Raw genomic sequence first — 20,736 nt, 5'->3', positions numbered from 1 at the left:
AAGAGCCTGTAAAATAAAACCTCTTATTAAATCTTAAAAGAAGAACTAGAGGCCTATGAACAGCTGCTACCAAACTACAGACACACAAAAATGTTTTAGAATTTTTTGATAATGAAGGAAAGAAATGTCATAAATGATTTTGGAAAACTTCAATCTAGACCACCTGTTTAAACTCTTCTTTCAGTTTCCCGTCAGTCCTCCTCTTTCTTCCTCAATGAAAGGTAGCAACTGTATGTAAGCCATTAAAAACTCTGAGGTTACGAAAGGCAGGTCTAACTTTTGGGTATTTTTTCTCTCCCCCCCGCCCGCCCCCCTTTCCCATTCTGCACTTTCTTGCCAGCTCAGCAGAATGAAGGCAGTTCCTGTATAGAGGGACTGTATAGGGGTGAAGTGAGTTTAAGTCCTCCCCGAAAACCCAGACCGCAGCCGACTGAATGCATAGCTTTACGTTCCAGTCCGTGCGGCCTGCCTCGGCAACCAGACCTCACTGTCACACCTCATAAAGCAGAGCTCAAGCAGCCGGGTTGTGTTTAAAGCTGGAGGTGTGGGGCGGGGGTGGATAGATAAGGCGAAATAAGGACAAATAAGGAGGAAAAATAAGAATGTGCACAATTCAAGAAACGGCGAAGAAAAAGAGCTCTTGACAAAAGATCTTTAGCTGAAACTCTGGTGGCACGTCTCCAGCACGCTGAATAATAAAATATACTTTCGGGGACAAATTGCGGCAGGGGAAAAACGTAAGAAAGTGAATATGCCATTGAGGGATTGTTAAGACCGTAATCCTCTTCTCTTATTTCTACTTTTTGCCTAGCTGTAGAGAGGGAAGCGAGGACCCACAAGTTTATTTTCAAATAGTCCACAAAGAATGCCTGTCATTTCCTGGCGTTCCCCACTTCCATATGAAAGCCCCCTTTTCCTTCACGAACAATGGGAAAGATTCCAAAATTTCCATGGGGAGTTTCTTGCATGGCGATACAATAGGGAAGCATGTTGTGGCAGAATTGAGACAGGCTGTTCTCTCTCAGCTGTGACAAGACCGGGGCCTAACGCGATGTCTTTTTGTCTCACCGTGGCCATACTGGATGATTAAAGCGGTCGCACGGCAGCTGCAACATCACATGATGGAGGCTGAGAGTGAACTATAATGGCAGACCTGAATGGAAAACTCTCATTGGAATATTTTCATTATTTCATGAAAAGTCTTAGCGTGAACTTCAGGATAAAAAGGAGCTTTGAAGCGTCAAACCAAATCAAATTATTCCAGAGAACAGATGTTCTGAGTTTAACGGGTTTTAACTAGTTTCCTGAACCTCTACTTCTCTGTTGTTTAACCTATATCTTTACCTGTAACACACACACACACACACACACACACACACACACACACACACACAAGCCATGAAAGAGTTCCTAATTAACTAAAAGAACGCGTTTGGTTCCTTAGAGTTCAAGTGTCATGGGCTCTTGAAAGCCACTTGGCTTGACCCGAGCAGACCTGAGCCTTTGGCTAGACGAGAGGTCAGTAGGTCATCCACTCATCTAGATGGGCAGTATGTTGCGATGCCTCAGGCAGGGTTGCCTTACTTAACCTTTCCATTAATCCAACACCGTAACCCGCACACACCCACAGGGAAGCACAAACAAACACATATGGACACATGTTCTCGCCGCCGTGAACTCAGTGAACCCTGGACTTCATTTACCTGTAACACACGAGCACAAGGCATGTATGTGTGGTTAACTGCTGCTGCAAGATTTGCTGCTTTCGATCCATAGTTGTGGAATATATTCTGATGTGGATAAAAAGGTCCTAGGCTTTTGGTGTAACTCTTATTCTGTGTATGGTGTCTTTTTACATTGTTCACAAGACTCAAGAAGTAATGATGTTTAAAAAATGCCATATTGTATTTTAATGATTCATAAAAATGAGGCGGAAGCATTCCTCTTCTTTCCCTATCTGTGCGTTCAGTGTTGGGTGGCGGCAGGGAGCGAACTGGCCGTCTGCTGGGAGTCATGTGATAGTGGGAGAAGTGGGATGGGATTCCCTGATGCTCAAATTGAACATTGCATGTTCCTCATATCTTTTATTTGAACCTCCCACGAGGAACTTTTACAAGGAACTGTTACAAACCAGACATAAAAAAGCGCTAATTTTATATAGTTATTATTAATTTGTTTGCACTATTCCGCCCCCTCCCCACAGGAACTTACAAAACAGGCAGATCAGAACCTTATGTGTTTATGAACAGTACTCAATCAAAGTTTAATCTGGTTCCGCATTGTCATACCATTATTAATCGTACCGTACATAGTCACATATAAATACATCACCTCATGGCGATGCATCCTGCAGCCTCTCTTTCACTCGCTTCGTAAACAATTGCATGAGCTGCTGGCATGCCCTTGGGCGCTGGTGTCGTAAAAACACTACTACTTTTGTCCAAAGGCTGCTAGAATCAACAAAAAACTGAAAGTTCCTTGTAGCCACTTTATTTTGAATTGTGCTCTAAGAGAGAAGTGATGCGATAATGAGCTTTATTGGAACAATGATCACAGTTCCAGCAGGAGATAGGATAAAGCAACATCCAACCGCCCGTGTGCCCGCAGAACAGTAGCAGGAAGACATGCGGCTTTGCTCCACTCACTCAGCCCACCCTGATGACTGTCTCTCTGAGAGCAACTACTCCAAACTGAATTAAAGCCCCACAAGAGGCTTTAATTCTGCACTCGGAGATCCGCTGCTTTTTTCTCTTCATGAGGGACGACGCCAAAGTGAATTATGTGTAACTCAGCCCTGAGAGAGACGGAAGTGAGGCCATCAAACCGCACATGAGCATATATCAGTACTGCTCATTCCCTATGCCTCACTCTCTCCATGTAGCCTAACACTTCACACTGATTTTTATCTTTTCAATCTCGACTACAATATAAGAAAGTTACATGCCTGTCAGCTTTGGGTAAATGTGTTTCTTTAAAAAAAAAAAAAAAGCCTTGCATTTTGTTTTTTCATTGAAGCACCCTGCGTACAATCCATAGCCAGTAAAATGTACTGCTGCACAAAGCGTCTAGACCTACAGTATATCCAAAGGGGAGAATAATTTATGGAGACTCCCTCATTAACCTTAAGGCATATTAGTGCTTGGCAATGCACGCTGAAAGACTAATCACGGCTGCTTTTGAAGTGCCCTTAAACAAAAAAAAAAGAAAAAGACTGTTTCAGCTGCATTAAACTCCCCTGGAGAGGTTCAGAGCTGAGTGGCACATTGGGCCATCGCATGAGTGTGACACTGAGTGTTTATTTGGTCAGTGTGTGTGCATCCTCTCTGAGTGCCCACCCTGAAAATAGCAGGCTGGCTGTTTTTTTTTTTTTTGTTTTTTTGCCCTGTGCTGCTGGAGGCCCAAATTCTGGGAGGAAGTCAGATGAGCTAACACAGTTTCCGAGAATTCAGGATGCGCAAAGCAATGTTTGCATCGTTCTCATTCCTTTCTGCATTTGAAAATAAATAAATAATAATAATAATAATAATAATAATAATAATAATAATAATAATAATAATAATAATAATAATAATAATAATAATAATAATAATAATAATAATAATAATAATAACTTACATTGCACCTCTGTGCGAAACATGAAAATACTCTTATAGCACCAGTTTGTTCCAGTGCCTATGCATTTGTTCTGGCTACGTTACGCACGCATCCATCCATCCACACAGACGGATCACATCATCATGAGTCACGGCTGGGCGAGAGACGGGGTGGCGGCTCTGAATGATTGCTGTCTGTTTTCTGCTCTTCAGGTGTCTCGCTCGGATTCTTTTGGGGGCGGCGAGGGGGGAGGGCTGGGGCTGCCGTAATGTCGATATAATGACAGATGGTCCACACAAAGCTGGCGCGCATTGTTCAGCTGAAAAATAATAGCCACCATTTATCAGTGTTCTGCTGACTTCCATGTAGGCGTAATAGAAACAGGAGACTGTCTGGTGAGTGAAATGAATCAACTTATATTGTTTTGGGAGGGAGGCTCCTGCCCGCCTGATCCCTCTGGGCTGCACCGGCTGTGTAGTAGCCTTGTAAGCGTATCGCTCAAAACTTTCAAGGCAAACGGAAGCGGTATCATTTGTCTGTACACTGTGTACCATCGATGCGTCTCGGCGAAGCATCGTAAAAGTTGTAGCGTGCACAAAAAGGTTGCGCTGAACCATGGAGAATTCCGTTTTCCCCTCGTGTTCCACGAATGCCCTAATGGAATGACTGATGAAAAAAAGGCTTTTTCTTTTTTCTTCTTCTTCAATTTATCCGCTGGCATGTTTTCACAGGCGCTCATTTTGGAGACGCCTTTTTAGTGCTGAGCGCCAACCCAGACCCCATCACATTTAATGTCACAGTTTCACATCAATTCCATGCGCACTCGTAGGCTATTCAGCGGGATATCCATACTTTCTCTACAGAAGTGCGTGCAGCCAATTAAAGGAGCATCATTTACTCTAAACCTAAACTAAATCAGCAGTTTGCACAGATTCAAGAAGACACGGCTGTTTTCAGGTCAAAGCTATTTGCATTTTACATGATGGCATACTTACAACGTTTTTCCTTCACTTTGCAGTCCTGCCGAGGTGGACTGATGCGATTTCTTCTAGACTGCCACAGCGGGTATTGGCTATTTTCATTCTCATCACTTCCGTCCGAGACCGACCCTGCGCCGACTGAAGCGCCTGCCTCACCGATCCACAGATTACGACTGTTTGAGAGGCTGGAGGGAGGGTATCCGGTTAACAGGGATCACCGGGAGGACAGGGATTGGCTCAGAGGAGATAGTTTGATAAAAATGCGCGTCTGCCATTGGACGGCAGGGCAAGCGAAGGAGGGAGAGTGTCGTGTATTATTCAGGAGAAAGCGGGTGGGGAGCAGAGGAGGGGGATACACTCGGGGCAAAGCGGCATATGCAGACAATGCCCAGTCTCTCAAAACATTCAAGTTTCATCTGTGGATTTATCCACACTCCACTTTATGGTTTTCCAATAATCTCTTCATGTGAACAGTCAAATTGGAGCACTTGCGTTAACTCAAGAGTTAATATAGGGATCTGGGATCAGTGGCATGAGCCACTATGGGAATTTCCTATTGGAAAACAACTATGTGACATAGAGTTCACCCTCAAATGTCCACTGTGTGGGCAGTGCATTTCTCTTTTTAGCTTTTTTCATTGTACGATTGACTGTCCTATTTTAAGATGAAAATGAGAAAACAACAAAAAATGAAATATGTTGCATTAACCAGATGGAAGGGAGCAACTATAAATAAATCAAACCATTATTCATTTTGCAACATAAGACCTCAATTGAAGTATGGGTGTAGGCACTTGACGTTCTCCATGTGTGTCCCTGTGTAGAGGGACCCATGTGTTTGTGTGTTTCTGCTGTATGTAGGCTACAATAAAGCTGGAACTGCAGAATTCTCCATGCAGGAGTAGGGGAGGAAATGGTGCATGGATAATTCTCTCTTCAGATCCTCTGGTACTCGCTGCGAGAGTACTCAGCTGAATCAATACTGCTCAAAGCTTTCTCATGTTCCCCTTCTCACGTCGGCGCTACTGTCGGGAGGCCGTGGAGTAAGGGGGCAGTCCACAGTTTTCAACGTTTTTTCAAGAGATGATGCTTTGGAGAATTGAAAAAATCCACCACGAGCAATTATAATGCTAAATCACCCTTGACCCCTGCAGGCCTTCTGAAAACATACAGATTGACATACACAATGCAGACTGTGAGTGGTTAACCTGTATACTGAGCCGGTGTGTGAGCAGACAGAGAAATCCTAATAACCACAGCGGGGGCTCTTCTCTGACCGGTAGCCATGGTGATTGAACACATTTCTCCACACTGCAGAAAGGCAGTCTGTCTGTGCTACACCACACATGCCTTTATTGGGCCCAGACCCTTGGGCCGAGAGGGAGGAAGCACCGAGAGGGAGGAAGCACCAAGTGGACAATCACACCCATTTCATTGTGACTCTACAATTTAACAACAGTCAAGAGGCCGCTGACCACAAATTGGCTAATTTTTTCTATTTTTTTTTTGGAAGCCGCTCTGCTCTTGTCTGCGTTAAACTGACAAAAATAGGACGCCTGAATCCCAACAAAGCAGCACATCATCTGATTATTGTGTGAATCCGAAGGCTAATTTGCATAACTGGTGGGAATGATGCTCTCAGAAGTATGGCACCTTGAGTTTTTCAGTCTAATTTCAAACATCCAAATGAGAGCAATGCAACACAGCCTTGGCTTGATTTCCTTTAAGCTTCTAATCTCTCTTTCCTCTTAATTTTAGCTGCAGCTTCAATCACAGCTCTTTCACAAATCTAGCCGTGTGGGAGTCTATGTGTGAGACTGCTATCATGTGAAAACCTTATCATCCCATATTTGGTGTTTTAATTTGAATTCAAATTGAAGGGTCATACAGTTGGTTCTCCATGGGTTTAAAGATTTTGCCACAACCTTCTGATAAGGCAGCCTTTAAACAGCTCTATAAACTGTAACCTATGCATGGATAATAAATAATGTATCAACACTGTGGGATAAACCACCCATAAAATAGATTAGATGGACCACTTGCCCTCTGAAATAGGAGACATTTCTTAACCGCTTATTAACATACATATCTCCTCAGACATGATGGATTATAAGAAAGTGAAGAACTCACAAGCATCTATTAATTTATGGATTAGTAACATGTTTTACTGTTTCATTGTCAAGAAGAAATGATTAACACTTCATACAATTGAAATACAAATGACCTTATGGCTTATAGCTGCTTTATTAAGTATAAGTAATTAGCCTATTGTAACAATACACAACTGAAGCATACTACACTGTCACTTGACTCAACTTGACTGAGTTCTGTCATCTTGTTGTTTAGTCAGAATATAGTGTGTCACGTCTACTACACTCAAAGAAATGTGTTGATCCAACATAGTGTTTGTTGAATCAATTTATTGTGTCAAAGAATCTGAAATAAAAAGGAGAATTTAGGAGAACTTTAAAAGATGTTGGGTGAACTTAGATGATCATGTTTTTGCAACTGCGAATCAAATTGGCTCACTACAAAATACTAATTATTTTCAAATTATATAACCAAGTTACTTGCGTTCATATACAGTAAGTTGGCTCAACAAGAAATATGATTGTTTTCCAATTTATATTACCAAGATTACAAATTTCTCCAAAACAAGTTCAATACAAAGCTTGCATAAATATTAGGGGTCGACCTGGCTGATTATCTGGGCCGATATTTGCCATTTCGCAGATCATCGGTATCTGCCTTTATTTGACAGTTTATGTTGTTGTTACTCGGTTTACTTAGTTATAACAGCCGGGAGCATGATAACACTAGTCCAGCAGACCTAAACCCCAAATCCCCTTTTACAGTGTATAGCAGTTGAAAGAATAAATAACATTGTTTTTCTTAAAGGTGAAATATTGATTTTGCAATTAAACTTCACAAAATGACATAACCAATGTTAAATATTCTTCTGAGGTGTATTAGCCTACTTAACACATCACACATTTTTCTACCAATTTTCAAAATCAGAGAAATTAATCATTTTAATAAAGTAACACAACGTTTCACTCACCCATTCTTCTTCCTGAACATTCGAGAAAGTCACTATAATGAGAAAATGTATTAGTTTTTAAATGCGCCATCGTGATGGACCGCGGTTATGCCTTGCCCTCCACTTCATATTCTCTCGTCGAATCTGAACCCTTGATTCATGACGTCATCAAACTCCGTCTTTGGTTATTGTATTGATCGTGAGCCCCCCAGCAGTGGAATATTACATATTGTGCGTTTAAGTATGAATTCCTTAGCAACTTGGTCTGGTAAGACCAGTAGCTCATAAGGGTTACACTTTAAATCTTGTTGTAAAATGAAATTATGGGTCAGTTCGCTGACTTTAAGTCTTCCTTACTTGTGCTTCTTAGATTCAGCCCATCGCAGATAGCCTAAATATTTCAAGAGGTTTATCACAAAAGTCAAACAAGAAGTTAATGAGGTGTAGCCTGAAACACCATGTTGGAGTTTTTCTACTTTGGTTCCCATTCCACTCCACCATGATGATGTCTTTAAACCAACTAACTCAACTGCCACCAAAGTGTTAAGAAAATGTTTGCATTAATAAAATCATTAATTAAAAACAATTTAGAGGGTAGCAGAAAGTTGTACCAAAAATTAGTCGACTGCTTTTGCGAATGAAAACTGCTCAACACAAATCTGTTAAACCCCAAAATGTGTTTTCATCAATTTGACATTGTGTTAGTCTGTTTAGTTTATAAAAAGTTAATGTTTTTGCAGAAGACAGCAGTGCCTGTGTAAGCCAGACTGATGTGTGCGTATTTACACTTAGGCCTACGTCCATACGTGTGTGTGATCCGGACACAAGTCAACCCTGGACTCAACACAAATGGAGAGTGTCCATTTGTGCTTCTGTTGATTTCCATGACAACGTATTAAGCTGAGGCTTAAAACCATGGTTGTGCCATACTGTGCTAGTAAGAGTGACATCTCCAACTGCTTCAGTCATGAGCTGTCTAACTTGCTGTCAACCTCTGAAGATGGATGACATGTAGGCCACTCAACGCTTTGGAGAATTATCTAGTCAGAAACGTTTTTAAATAAATATGTTGACGTTTTAGGAAATACCCTTTTTCACCTTCTTGTCTACATTTTGACAGCTCTCATGTCCATACAGTGACTATGAAGGTACAACTAGCAGCTTTTTAGCTTAGCTTGGCACAGAGAATGGAACCGCACCTGGAAACGGGCAGACAGCTAGCTAGCTTTGCTATGTCTAGAAGTAACAAAATCTAAACATAACCTCTAAAGCTCATTAATCCGTTGGGTGGATGTTGCCACATATGGACAGAGCTAAATGTTCAACCCTGTCACGGGACTGCACATAATTCTGACAGCCCATTATTATTATTATTATTATTACTATTATTATTATTACTATTATTATTATTATTATTATTATTATTATTATTATTATTATTATTATTATTATTATTATTATTATTATTATTATTATTATTATTATTATTATTATTATTATCATCAAATAGATACAAGATAAATTCATCTACAAGCTAACCAAACATAGACCACTCTTACCCAACCATAAGGCTGCAGTTATTTGTATTATTTGGAAATCCAGATATCAAGAGTTTCGGACAGAGAACCAGGGGATGTCAGCGATGGCGATGAACACTCATCCCTTTTTTTCATTTTGCCTCCAAACGTAAGTAGCTATACTATCTGGATTATCATTAGACTCACACAGGTTTTGTTTATTTGATAGGTCAGAACATCTTCCTATTAACGGTTGTCTGGTAACTGTTGTCACACCACTAATTGAGAACCACACTGTGAGCGACTTATCTCACATCATCAACAGTATGGCACAATCTCTGGCAACTCTGGACCACCTCCACCAACCCCGCGAACTACTCTGCCATCACGGAAGCCTCCTGTTGGGTTTGAGCCTTGCGCGACGCCGGGAGCAAATTCTCTGTCTCAATTAATCACAGAGTTTCTAATGGAATGCTTCCCTTTAGGATGAGGCCCATCGCAAAGGGGGCTGCAGTCAGTGTAGTCGCTGAAGCTGCTCTGATTGCCTGAATACACTCCCAGCTTTGGAGTCACTGCAGATGTCTGCTAATTGTGGTGATTATGGCGAACGGAGGGGGGTAGGAATATGTAATGAATTTCCCATTGCTTTCATGCCTCACATCCTTTGGTCGTGTGCATCTGCTGTACAAGTGGAGCATCCGCAGGGTTTTCGAGACGGACAAAAGTGATTTGGGAATGCACAGGCTTTTTTGGATGGGCAACTATTCTAACGTGCAAGTGCAGCCAGATTGGGTCCATTTATTCTTTTAGTTCTGTAATTTATAAAACAATGCTGGGTTTTAATTCCTCTCCTCTCCTCTTCTGCTTTTCTGCTCTGCCGCTCTTGCTCTCTCATTTCTTTTCTCCTCTTCTTCACAAATGTGTGATTGGGGCGAACGACTCTGAAAACCTTAAGCAACCTTTCCTCACCAGCCAAAATGAGATACAGCTTCCATTAATTGAGCATTTTATCTGTGTTTCCCAAAATCACAGATTAGCTTTGAAAAGCTTTGAAGAACTCTTATCTCCAGATCGTTGATTAAAGCCACACAAAAGAACTGGGGACTCTTTTCCATATGCAATACAGTATGTTGTTGTTATAAAGTAGGGAGAAGTAGCAGGAGTAGTATTACTACCTGGAAAGACAAAATGACAGAAAATAATAGATCAATATTTACTTCCTTACCAACTGTCAATCTGCATACTGAAGCAGCCAACAACATAGCAACCCCTTTACAGTTCCCCAATGAACATGTTGTACTTCATTGTTTTATCTGTAAAAAAATTGTAAAAATGACAAGTAGATGTTTTTCAGGCATGCTGTTTTTACGCTGGTTGTACCTCGAAGAGTTTCCAAGCTTCTGAAATAAACAGACTCAAAATGTCAGAAACACTGTAATTCTTTTAATAAAATAAAAAGAAATGTTTTACAGGTGAAATAAAACTAGTGGTTGTGCTAATTTGAAAACCCTATTTAAATTGCTTGTAGAGCTTAACAACGTATTAAATTGGGAGGATTATGTGTGCAACCTGAATTTCTGCACATTCTTCTCTTTTCGGTTATCATGCCACTCTTGGACATGCAACTCTGGAAACTGAACCGGAACAAATTATATTCATACATTTAGCATGTTAATGAAGTTAAATATCAGACACTCTCTCTCTTTCTCTCTCTCCTGTGTTGCAAATGCAAACATGCCTGATTTATTGTGGATGTTCTTTTGCAAGGCAAGAGTTAGCTAATTCCTTTGGGGCGAGTGCCCTTCCTGTCACACTGATCAAAGACCTTCTCTTGATATGAGCATAAACTGCTCCATGCCCCATCAACATCAATGTCTGTGCATGCGTGTAAGTTTGTGTGTGTGTGTGTGTGTGTGTGTGCATATGCATCCCCCATCACCAGAGGCTGTATTATGCATTGTTGTTGGCATGGCCTACATGCTCATCCAAGCATGGTCCGGTGTGGTACAGTACACACGTCTTCCCATCCACACTGCACTCCCCTGTCGCGTCCGCAGGCCCGCTTCATTTACCTTTGCTCCTGAATTAATGCTAGTTAACTGTCACATTAACTCAGATCTGTGGGCCCGCTCTGTGAACAACATAAACTAGCCTCAGTATGTGATAACTAGGGTTATTTTTGCTTTGATACATGCATGGACTGTGCTTGACGCAATGCACTGTATGTAGGCTACCTAAAGCTGCAACCATCCGTACATAATCTCTCGCTCTTATTCTAGAAAAAAGCACACCGTTGCGTAAGATTTAAAGCTGTACGCTGCTTCGAGTTTCCTCAGCAAAACTGTAGAGAATCCAGCAAAATGGAAAACAACTTCTCTGCTGAGTGCAGTAGTGGCTGGAGTGCAGGTGTTTCATTCAGTGTTTCAATAGAGGCCAAACTGTGGGCGTGGACGCTCGATTGAATGAGTGCATGGCCTTGTATCTGTGTATGTCTTCACATGTACATGTGTGTGGAGCGTATATTTGCCTGCCAGGAGCGAGTGTGTTAAATTCTCTTAGCATGTGTGACGAATCAAGTGGCTGGGAAAAGAGGAGCGCGTTGCATGGCCTCTCACAAATAGAATTCTAAAGAGGCTATCGATCAGTCAAGGTCTCAGTCCGGCCCCTATCTCACTCTCTTATCTACTTTGCTTTGTATCTCTCTTTCTCCCTCTCCGTATCTTCCACTGTGTCTGCTTTTGTATCTTCTTCTTTATTTTCTGGCTCATTTTGAATAGTCATGATGCAGAATGTGCACGAGAGATGCAGCAAGCATGTGAGACAGATAAAAAAAGGGGTGAGCATCCCCCACTCGTATGTCTTTCATCCTAATCCATAGTCTCTGTCCAAGAAAGGGCCTCCTTTTCACTTGTCTGCCCTAAAGCCTCTTATATGTGACCCCTCTGTGTCTCCCTCAGGGCTCTCTCCCACAGCCAGAAACCGGACTCACAAGCACACAGACGCACACATCTGTGCATTTTAGTTCATGGCAATATACCAAGTTAAGAGAGGGTTGCATGCATTTGTGTTAAAACAACTTAATGTTTTAACCAACATCAAAAAAAACAAGCAGAGGTCAGGATGGATTTGCTACAAACTCTGTTACCGAAAAAGCCATGATTTTGCCTGACTGCCAGAGCCTATTACTGTGTATGTTTTCCCTGAAGGTGAAGACAAATTTACCATCAGCCTGACTAACACAGCTGCTGGGAGAGCGTGTGTCTCGTTAAAAGAAGTGACCTCAATAAAGATGGACGTTTGGCAGTCCGTTATGTAACTGACCGAGGATGATCCTAAGGCTGTGTGGACGTGTGTGCTTCCATGTGTGTGTCTGCTTGTGTGTTTGTGTGTGTGTGCTAGGGATGCATACTGAGGCATATATGGTGTAAGAGGGATTAGAAAACATTTCATGTGCATATTGTGGCTAGTTAGGGAGAAATTACTGGGTTGGGTGGAGGTCTGAATCGTATGTCCACTTTTTTGACAAGATAGACCCTCATTGATGTTTAAAAATGAATTTGCAACCTTTCCTTTTACTTTACAATATTATTCGCTAAATATTTAAAAAATAAATCTGAAAATGATTGAATTGGTAAAACTTGTTTCATCGTGTACACCAACAATTAATAATAATAATGATCCATCTTACTTGGTTCATCATGTCTTATTCTGACACTACAGTCATCTGGAAAAACATGTATCATATCTAAATCAGCAACACAGTTGTTAACAACACTGACTGACTGAACATGGAGCCTTAAAGCGTCTGATATGAGTTAACACCATTGTTACACCCTACTCTCTGACCCATCAGTCTATGTGACCTGTAGCAATGGGTAGCAATGCAGCAACCATTTTGCCTCCAGGTGACATTGGGTACATAATGCATGCAAATAAATTAACGATTCATTTAATTGGTATTTGCTGAATGCAAAAGTAGAATTAGCATTATTTCCACTGTGTTGTTTTCACTTTTGCCTGTGAAACGCACTGCCCCTAAAACAAGACTGAGACATTTAAAGAAAACCCAGAGACTCTTTCTGCACAGTAGAATCTTCCTGGTTGAAGTATTCTAAGAGATGTTACCGGCAAATAAAACTACCTCAATGGATTTGATAAGGAATTCAAAAGAATTTGGATTCAATTCAATGTTATCAAACCCTATCTGTGGTTACATAACCGATGAAATGCCCCAATCCCCAATAACTATGTAACTTATTACATAACATTTAGCTGATGCTTAATTTAAAGCAACCTCCAATATGTGCATTCAGCCATGAGGGTTAAATCCCAGAACAGCAGGAATCTGCTTCAAATATAAGCTAAACTACAAAGTAGGGCTGGGCGATATATCGAATATATTCGCGAGATGTGCTCCAGGGGATGTATAAAATGACCCTATCGCGACCATCGAATACAAATTGGCACGTAATGTGTTTTTTTTTAGCCGCCGCCGCCACCGGCAAACTCGCTGGTGTTCGCTTCTCTCGCTCTTTCCTGTGGCTCTCTGCCCCTCTGCCTCACAGACTCACATGCATTGGCAACTCACTCACTCACCCCTCCCAACCAGAGTCTCCTGGGCGCGCACCTGTGACGTAGTCTGTGCCCTGTGAGTGTTTACTTTTATCGCCATGTGAAAACAACGACGAGAGGGGGAGAAAAAAAGACGAGGGCTCTGCTCTTATGACAGCCGAACGGGCGGGTGGAGGGGGCGCGAAAGACGGCGAAGGCGGCTGTCGTTCATAGCATGGACCTTTTTTGTAGACGGGCGCTTGATAGCATAAGCGGCCGCTGTACAGAGCCTGGTCCTTATATTATGAGAGGAAAGCGAACGAGCGCCGGGGGAGTTTTTGGTCCAACGTCACACAACCACGGCATCCCATTTAATTCTCAGCCGTATTTATTTAAATCCTCTGATTGTCTTCCAGTTTTATTTTCATTAACTAAATACAGGAGAATTAAACAATAAGGCAGGTAACAAGAGGGACGATGAGCCACCTGCTGTTTGCGCTTGCATGAATCTCTCTCTCGGACTAACAGGCAGAAAACGAAACTTAATTTAGACAGGGAGCAACTGCTCTTAAAGCGACAGTAACCATTATACATGTCAGAGCCTTTTATACACATAGACTACTATTATGGATCAAAACCTGTTCTGCATTTAAAGTGTGGCTGCTATCTTCAGGGGGTTAGTGGTGATAAACAATTAGTAAGTGGTTGTAATGAGTCATAATTAGTGTTCTCAGTTTACAGATTAACAGAAGATGGAAAAAACTGTTTCCAAATAAAATAATGCTGGATCCATTGTATGGGAGTGGAAGGATGTGGAATAATCAATACAATGTGCAAACTCTTTGCCATGTGCAAGTTTCAAATTGTTTCAATAGAAAGCACTAATGAATATAAACATGTTTCATGTAGCCTAATGCATTGTTAGTGCAGGCACATTTTGCAGGGACTATTTAAATCATATTACTGGTGTGATGTTATGCAAAAAATAAATTAAATTGAGCATTTAGGATGTGCTCTAGAGGAGATTTGAAATATATCGAGATATAGTAAAAAAATATCGAGATATTGATTTTGGCCCATATCGCCCAGCCCTACTACAAAGTGCTATTATAATTTGCCATTCTTTTTTAATCCATCACATTCTTCTTAGCCAAGGTGCAGTCGGAAGAGATGTGTGTATATATTAACCTATACTGTATATAAGGAAAGGCTAAAGTAAAATAAAAATCTAGCTAAAAAGAAAAACCTGGTCCTCCTCTCAGCTAATATTTTATAATATCCTCTGCCTTTTCTAAGATAATTTTTGCTAAAGTCCCTAAGGGGTTATACTTAAAACAATAGAGCTGTGGCCTTGGCGGCATGTGCTTTATAGCTCAAGTGAATTGTGATACTTCATTGTTTAAAAGCAAAAACATACTGATGCTAAATTAGACCACTGACTGTATATAAAAGAGACATAGCAACGGTCTTCCTATAGATTGACTGCAATCTCTCTCAGAAGTGGCTATACTGCACTGCACTCTGCACTAAGAACAGAGAGGCTCTCTGTCTGCACTGTAGTGAGGGATTTGACGTTGGCTTGCACTCTGCCTGGTGTGACCCCACCCCTGGTAAATACAGGGTTTGAGGTTTCCTCCGTGGATAAAAATATACTTGCCTCTCACCAGAGAGGGAGAAAAGCCAGAATTATTTTCTCTTCTGCTGCGCCTTTTGTGCACAAACAGACTTCCACACTCACAAGTTACTTTTTTGTTTAACTTTAACTTTAATTTTGTTATATGTATACATTAATATACAGTTTTTATATAGTAATACAGTACATGTTACAGAACAGAGTTGAGCAGCAATTATGGCAAATGTAAAGTATCTGTTAAGGATGGTTAAACTCATTTGCGGAGTGTGGAGAACTTTGTTTTTTAGTCATGAATGATTTTTCATGTGCCTTTTCAGTTTGTGCCTTTTGTCCTCCATGGGCTTCCTTACTTCACAACATGTGACATCATCATTATGTTCTGCAACAAGTTGCAGTCAGAAAGAGGCCCGCACGGCTGACAAAGGTACGGATCCTGATCAACTTGACTGTAAAGGTTGAACTCAACGCCCCAGAGGAGTTCTGAGGTCAATCTTAAATGTGAACTAAGAACTTCCTGTTGAGAGAAAATACTTTTGTAGTGGTTAAACGGAGTTGGAAACAGAGACACTGAGACACTTCCTTTTCAGAGCTGGAAGCACACCGACTAAATTTAACCGTGTGATATCTAAAATCCTGTGCTGGTTAGTAATTCTTATCATGCTTTTTTGTTTTTATTGTTTTAGTGTTAGAAAATCAGGTTTAAGGATTAGATGGTGGAAGAATGGTACAAAGATTGATCCACTAAAAAAAATGTATGACACTTTTCCCCTAAATGAATGTACTACTTCTTTAATTGGGAGTCAAAGTACAAAGATCCAGTCGTGTCATGACCGTACATGTTGACGACGCAACTTCTGATCTTTGATTTGTATCTCTTTACAGAAGCAAGAATGTAGGCTACATGAAATTGTTCACCTCTGTCTCTTCAACTACTCAAGATTTTGAAGAAATAAAGAAAATGTGGGACAATACGGTGTGATCCTATCAGCTTCTGTCACAGGCTTGGAGGTCCAGCAGCAAGTAAGAGTGAAAATGAGTCTCGGGGTACAAGAAAACCAGGGCACGGGCCTGAGAGAGGTCTTTGACATACTAGTAAAAGCACCACCAGAGCGACTACTCAGCCTGACATTCCTGCTGGGGGAGTCCCCAGAAGATAATATCATACACGCCTTGTGTCTGCTCATTCTCCAGAAAGAGGAGCGGGCCCTGGACAAACTTCAGTCTCTGGGGGACAACCACCTCGCAAACCATCTGGCCGAAAAGTGGCAGATGAGCAAAGGTAAATTGGAAGTTTTTGGCATTCGATGTGGTCATTTTCAAGAATTTACAGGAGAATCTTTGGCAGGGTTGGCACGCATTTTCAAAGTTTTGTCAGAACAGAGGCTGTGTGGTCCACTCCTGAGAAACATGGCGTACAAGAGAGCGATTTCCAGTGATGACCAAAACAAAACGAGCAATCTTAAGTATCTTGAGTATGATCCACTCAGAGAGGAAGCTAAAGTTGTCTGCGGACCTCAGGCTGCAGAGTGGATATGCTCCTCCTTGGATCTCCAGTCAGGGTCACATAGTGGCCTGGTTGAAGGAAACACAACTTTAACTTTAAAAGTTACTGACCAGTCAGAAACCCCTCATAGTCTGCCCAGCCCACTGCAGGCGAGCTCCTCAATGCCCTCATACCCAACTCATCTAGAGATAAGCATACCCCCGACAGCCTTATTTCAGGATGATAAAAGAACTCCAGGAACATCAGATCAATTCAGTCCAAACACCCCCGTCCTCCATGTTAGTGAATGTGAAGCCAAAAATGAACCCGACATCGTGCAATCCAAAACATCTGAGGAGCGTCAGCCTGATTCCAATGGGCCTGCTGCGTTTGGAGCAAAGAAACACTCAAAGGTGGATGAAACGCTAGCTGCGGAGAGCCTTAAGTTGGACAATCCTATCGCTCGCATTGAGACTCCAACCAAAACCACGAAACCAAAAACTGAACCTGAAGAAGGTGCACAAGCTGCCGCAGCAAACACATTTCTGCCCACGACGCCCCCCGCAGAAGACGAGGAGGAGGAGGAGGAGGCCATATTTTATGCATTTGTTATCATGCATGCTCCAGAGGATGAGAATATGGCTGAGAACATCAGGGAAAAAGTGAAAGCGGTCATAAATAGAGAAGGTGCAACTTTCTCTGTGGACTTTGCTGTCCCTGGAAGGAGCACCCTTAAGTGTGTGGATGATGCAATCAACAACACAGCATTTACCTTCCTGCTGCTTACCCGCAACTTCGACAACCCAATGCAGGAACTACAGACGCACTCTGCCCTCATCAATGCCATCGAAAAAAAACACAAGTTCAACACTGTCATCCCCCTGCTGCCACGGGAGAACCGCATGCCCAGGGAGAGCATCTCCCCAGTGTTGCGGACATTAGTTCACCTGGACGAGGCTGCTAACTTTGAGAGAAAAATACGAAAGGGTTTGTCCGCGGCGATGATTGAAAAACAGAAGAAACTGTGGGCCGCAGAGCAGACACTTAAGAAGGCAAAAAAGACAAAAGAGAGACTAAAATATTCAAACCAGCACTTAAGACAGTTGAACAAAGAGTGTAAAACAGTTCAGGGGCTGCAGAGAGAGCACCTCTATCTTTTAATGGAACAAAAGCTTCTTCTCCAGCCAGGTGTGACTCAAGAGCAGGAGGACACTGGTGATGGCAGGCTATCGTGGCCACATGGACAACATATTCACATTGAAAATGCAAACTACATTATGATTGGTAATGAATCTCAAATGACGGTGGGTTCGGGCGGAGGTGCAGACAAAGAGGATGAGGAGCAGTAAACTCATGGGCTCAAAGAACAATTTATTTGTAAGAATTTTTTTTTTAGAAATAATCATGTTTTTACTGAACACTACAATGTCAGTGCAGTAACAACCACTGTGGAACAATAGCTTCAGAATGATTCTTTGTATTAAAACGTGTTGGGGAAAGCAAAACAAAACAAAACAAAACAATAAAACTGTCAAAAGAGCAAGGTATCTCTGACTTGAGTGGGAAACTAAGGTGAGAGGAATACTTAGTAGAGCACTGCCATCTACTGACAGATACATGAAGTGCACTTCCTGATTCCATCAGCTGTAAGAACCCACTTTAGACACTAGGGAGCAATGCTGATACACGTGTATTTGTGCTTAATTTTGTAACTTCATAGAATATTTGAAGTGCAGGGTTATTCAATAGTATTGGTATTCTGTGATTACGGTTTTCTTCCAGGTTTCTGCATGGGTATATGTTTAGGTTTGAATCATTGTGAGAAAGTATAATAGCAGCTGTAAAAGTTGGCTGTAAAAACACAAAATATGATTGTTTATATCCTTGTCTGACCTCCACTCTCTCTCTCATATCATCTCATATGAACTCCTGTCGTTGTTTTTCATGTCTGTAGCTGCAGAGGACCAGTGCAGCAGGCTGTTAACAAAAGTTGGCATGAGTGAACATCACTGGTTGCCACTAAATAATAAAATCCATTTGAAAATTTAACGACTAAGTCTATTGCTTTACTATAGGACCGACTTACACACTGCATATCTAATGTTATATCTATGAGCCGAACTGCATGCTGAGATTACCTGGCTACTTACTAATTCAGATGCACAATTATTTCATTTCATTTTCATTTAACTTTTATTTATCCTCGAGAGACAAATTGAGGGGTGACCCTCATTTACAATGATGTCGAGTTCAAAGCAAATTCAAAGGAAAAACAACAATACATAAACAATATTCAATGCAAAAACATCAAATACACAACAACAGGTGAAGAGAAAAAAAAACAATTGAAACATTTACATAGTGGTGAAGAGTGGCAGCAATTAAAATTAAATGGGTGAAAGTACAATATAGTCTAATTAAAACAGTTACAGGTAGAGTTTGGCAGATTTAAGATAGTTTGTTTAAATTGGTATTATGAAAAGCAGTGACAACACTCCAAACTATCTGAGAAGATCAGGAAAACCCACTGCAGCAGCACTTGTTCTTTTTACATTATTAGTATTTGGGCAACATTTTAGTTTTAGTTTTTTAATGTTGAGGCAGTGTTCTTCCTCATGTAATGTTTTCTGATGCAGTTTGAATGTACTTTATGAGCAAATCCACAGTGGGAAAACACGTTGTATTTTTATTATTATTGATAAGGCTCCTGAAGTCAAAGTTGTTACACAATATAAAATGAACACATTCTAATATATATATATATATATATATATAAGGTTCGAAATGCATCACGTGAAATCAGGTTTAGCTGAAATGTCATATTGTCTCCTCCAAGATATGCATGATACGGTTGAGTAGGTTTAGTCTGTGCCCTAAAAGCACACTCATGCTTCCTTTTTGCCCAAATATCACATCAAATGAGTCATCCTGTTGTGACAGGTAATAATTTTATTTAGCATACTTTTTTTGAGGGAACATGGTATACTTAATTTCCGAAGGTAACAAAAATAAGGTTTATAGTACACTGTTTATTTGTTTTACGCCTTTAAGTGTGTGTGTGTGTGTGTGTGTGTGTGTGTGTGTGTGTGTGTGTGTGTGTGTGTGTGTGTGTGTGTGTGATACCTTTGTTCAGTTGTGCAGGACTATTTTCAGTAAGTGCACATTCCGCTACAAAACAACCTTTATCATTTTATCTATTGTCCACATGGGTGTGTCCTCTGACCTGTTGCACACATCACCATTTTCATGACCATTAATATTTTAAGAATGAGTTGTGATGAAGCAAAATCCATTCCTTTTTTCATGAAACACCGTTAGTTTGGAGATGCATGAGCTCAACCAGAAACAGCAATATTTTATAGGCTAGTATGTGTGACTCTACATGTAGGCCTATCTCCCTCTGAAGTGTAAAAGTCTACAATCTTACAAAATACAAATAGCCTACTCAGTGTACCAGAAGCAATTGTGAGCACACTTTCTTTTCTTTACAGCTTCATCAACACCTATTAACGGAACCAATTATAATCAATTGTCAATATTATAATAAGTCACTGCCTCCTCAATAGAATTGAACAAAAAGTGCTAAAGCCTTTTTCTGATACTTTTTGCCATTCCTGTGTGTTTCAATCACTTGCCTGCTGTCAAGGATTTGTCGGAATCCTCATTGTGATGTCATAGCCTACAAAACAAAAATAGTAAGACATTTGATTAAGATTTAGAAATTTTTGGTTTGTGCAATTAGTAACCATAAAGAAGTGAATCATAACACTCAAAGTAAGCAACGATGCCTACCTAGCTAAATAGGCTACTAGGCTATTTGAAATATTTCCAAATGCATAGAGGAAATAAACTAATATAGCCTAGTAATAGGCTATTCACAACTCTTCTTACAAAAAATGTAGGTGTCTTCCTCCATTTCTCCATGGAAACAACATCTG

At 40.9% G+C, this 20,736-nt stretch overlaps 1 protein-coding gene across 2 annotated transcripts; it reads left to right on the top strand.

The window, feature by feature from the left end:
* The first annotated feature begins 15,680 nt into the window (after nt 1-15,680).
* ticam1 (TIR domain containing adaptor molecule 1) lies at nt 15,681-18,826 on the top strand. 2 transcript variants are annotated; one of them, XM_080034228.1, is made up of 2 exons: nt 15,681-15,739; nt 16,198-18,826. In XM_080034228.1, exon 2 carries the CDS (start codon nt 16,348-16,350, stop codon nt 18,145-18,147), a length of 1,800 nt encoding a protein of 599 aa, XP_079890354.1. In that variant the 5' UTR covers nt 15,681-15,739; nt 16,198-16,347; the 3' UTR covers nt 18,148-18,826. The 2 variants fall into 2 exon arrangements, with proteins under 2 accessions (XP_079890354.1, XP_079890355.1); XM_080034229.1 differs by lacking the exon at nt 15,681-15,739 and adding an exon at nt 15,763-15,956.
* The last annotated feature ends 1,910 nt before the right edge of the window (nt 18,827-20,736 follow it).

Source organism: Ammodytes marinus, assembly GCF_949987685.1.
Source record: "Ammodytes marinus genome assembly, chromosome: 9".
NCBI classification, from domain to species: Eukaryota; Metazoa; Chordata; class Actinopteri; order Uranoscopiformes; family Ammodytidae; genus Ammodytes; species Ammodytes marinus.
The sequence above is the reverse complement of the archived record's forward strand: the minus strand, read 5'-3'. Positions and strand labels throughout refer to the sequence as shown.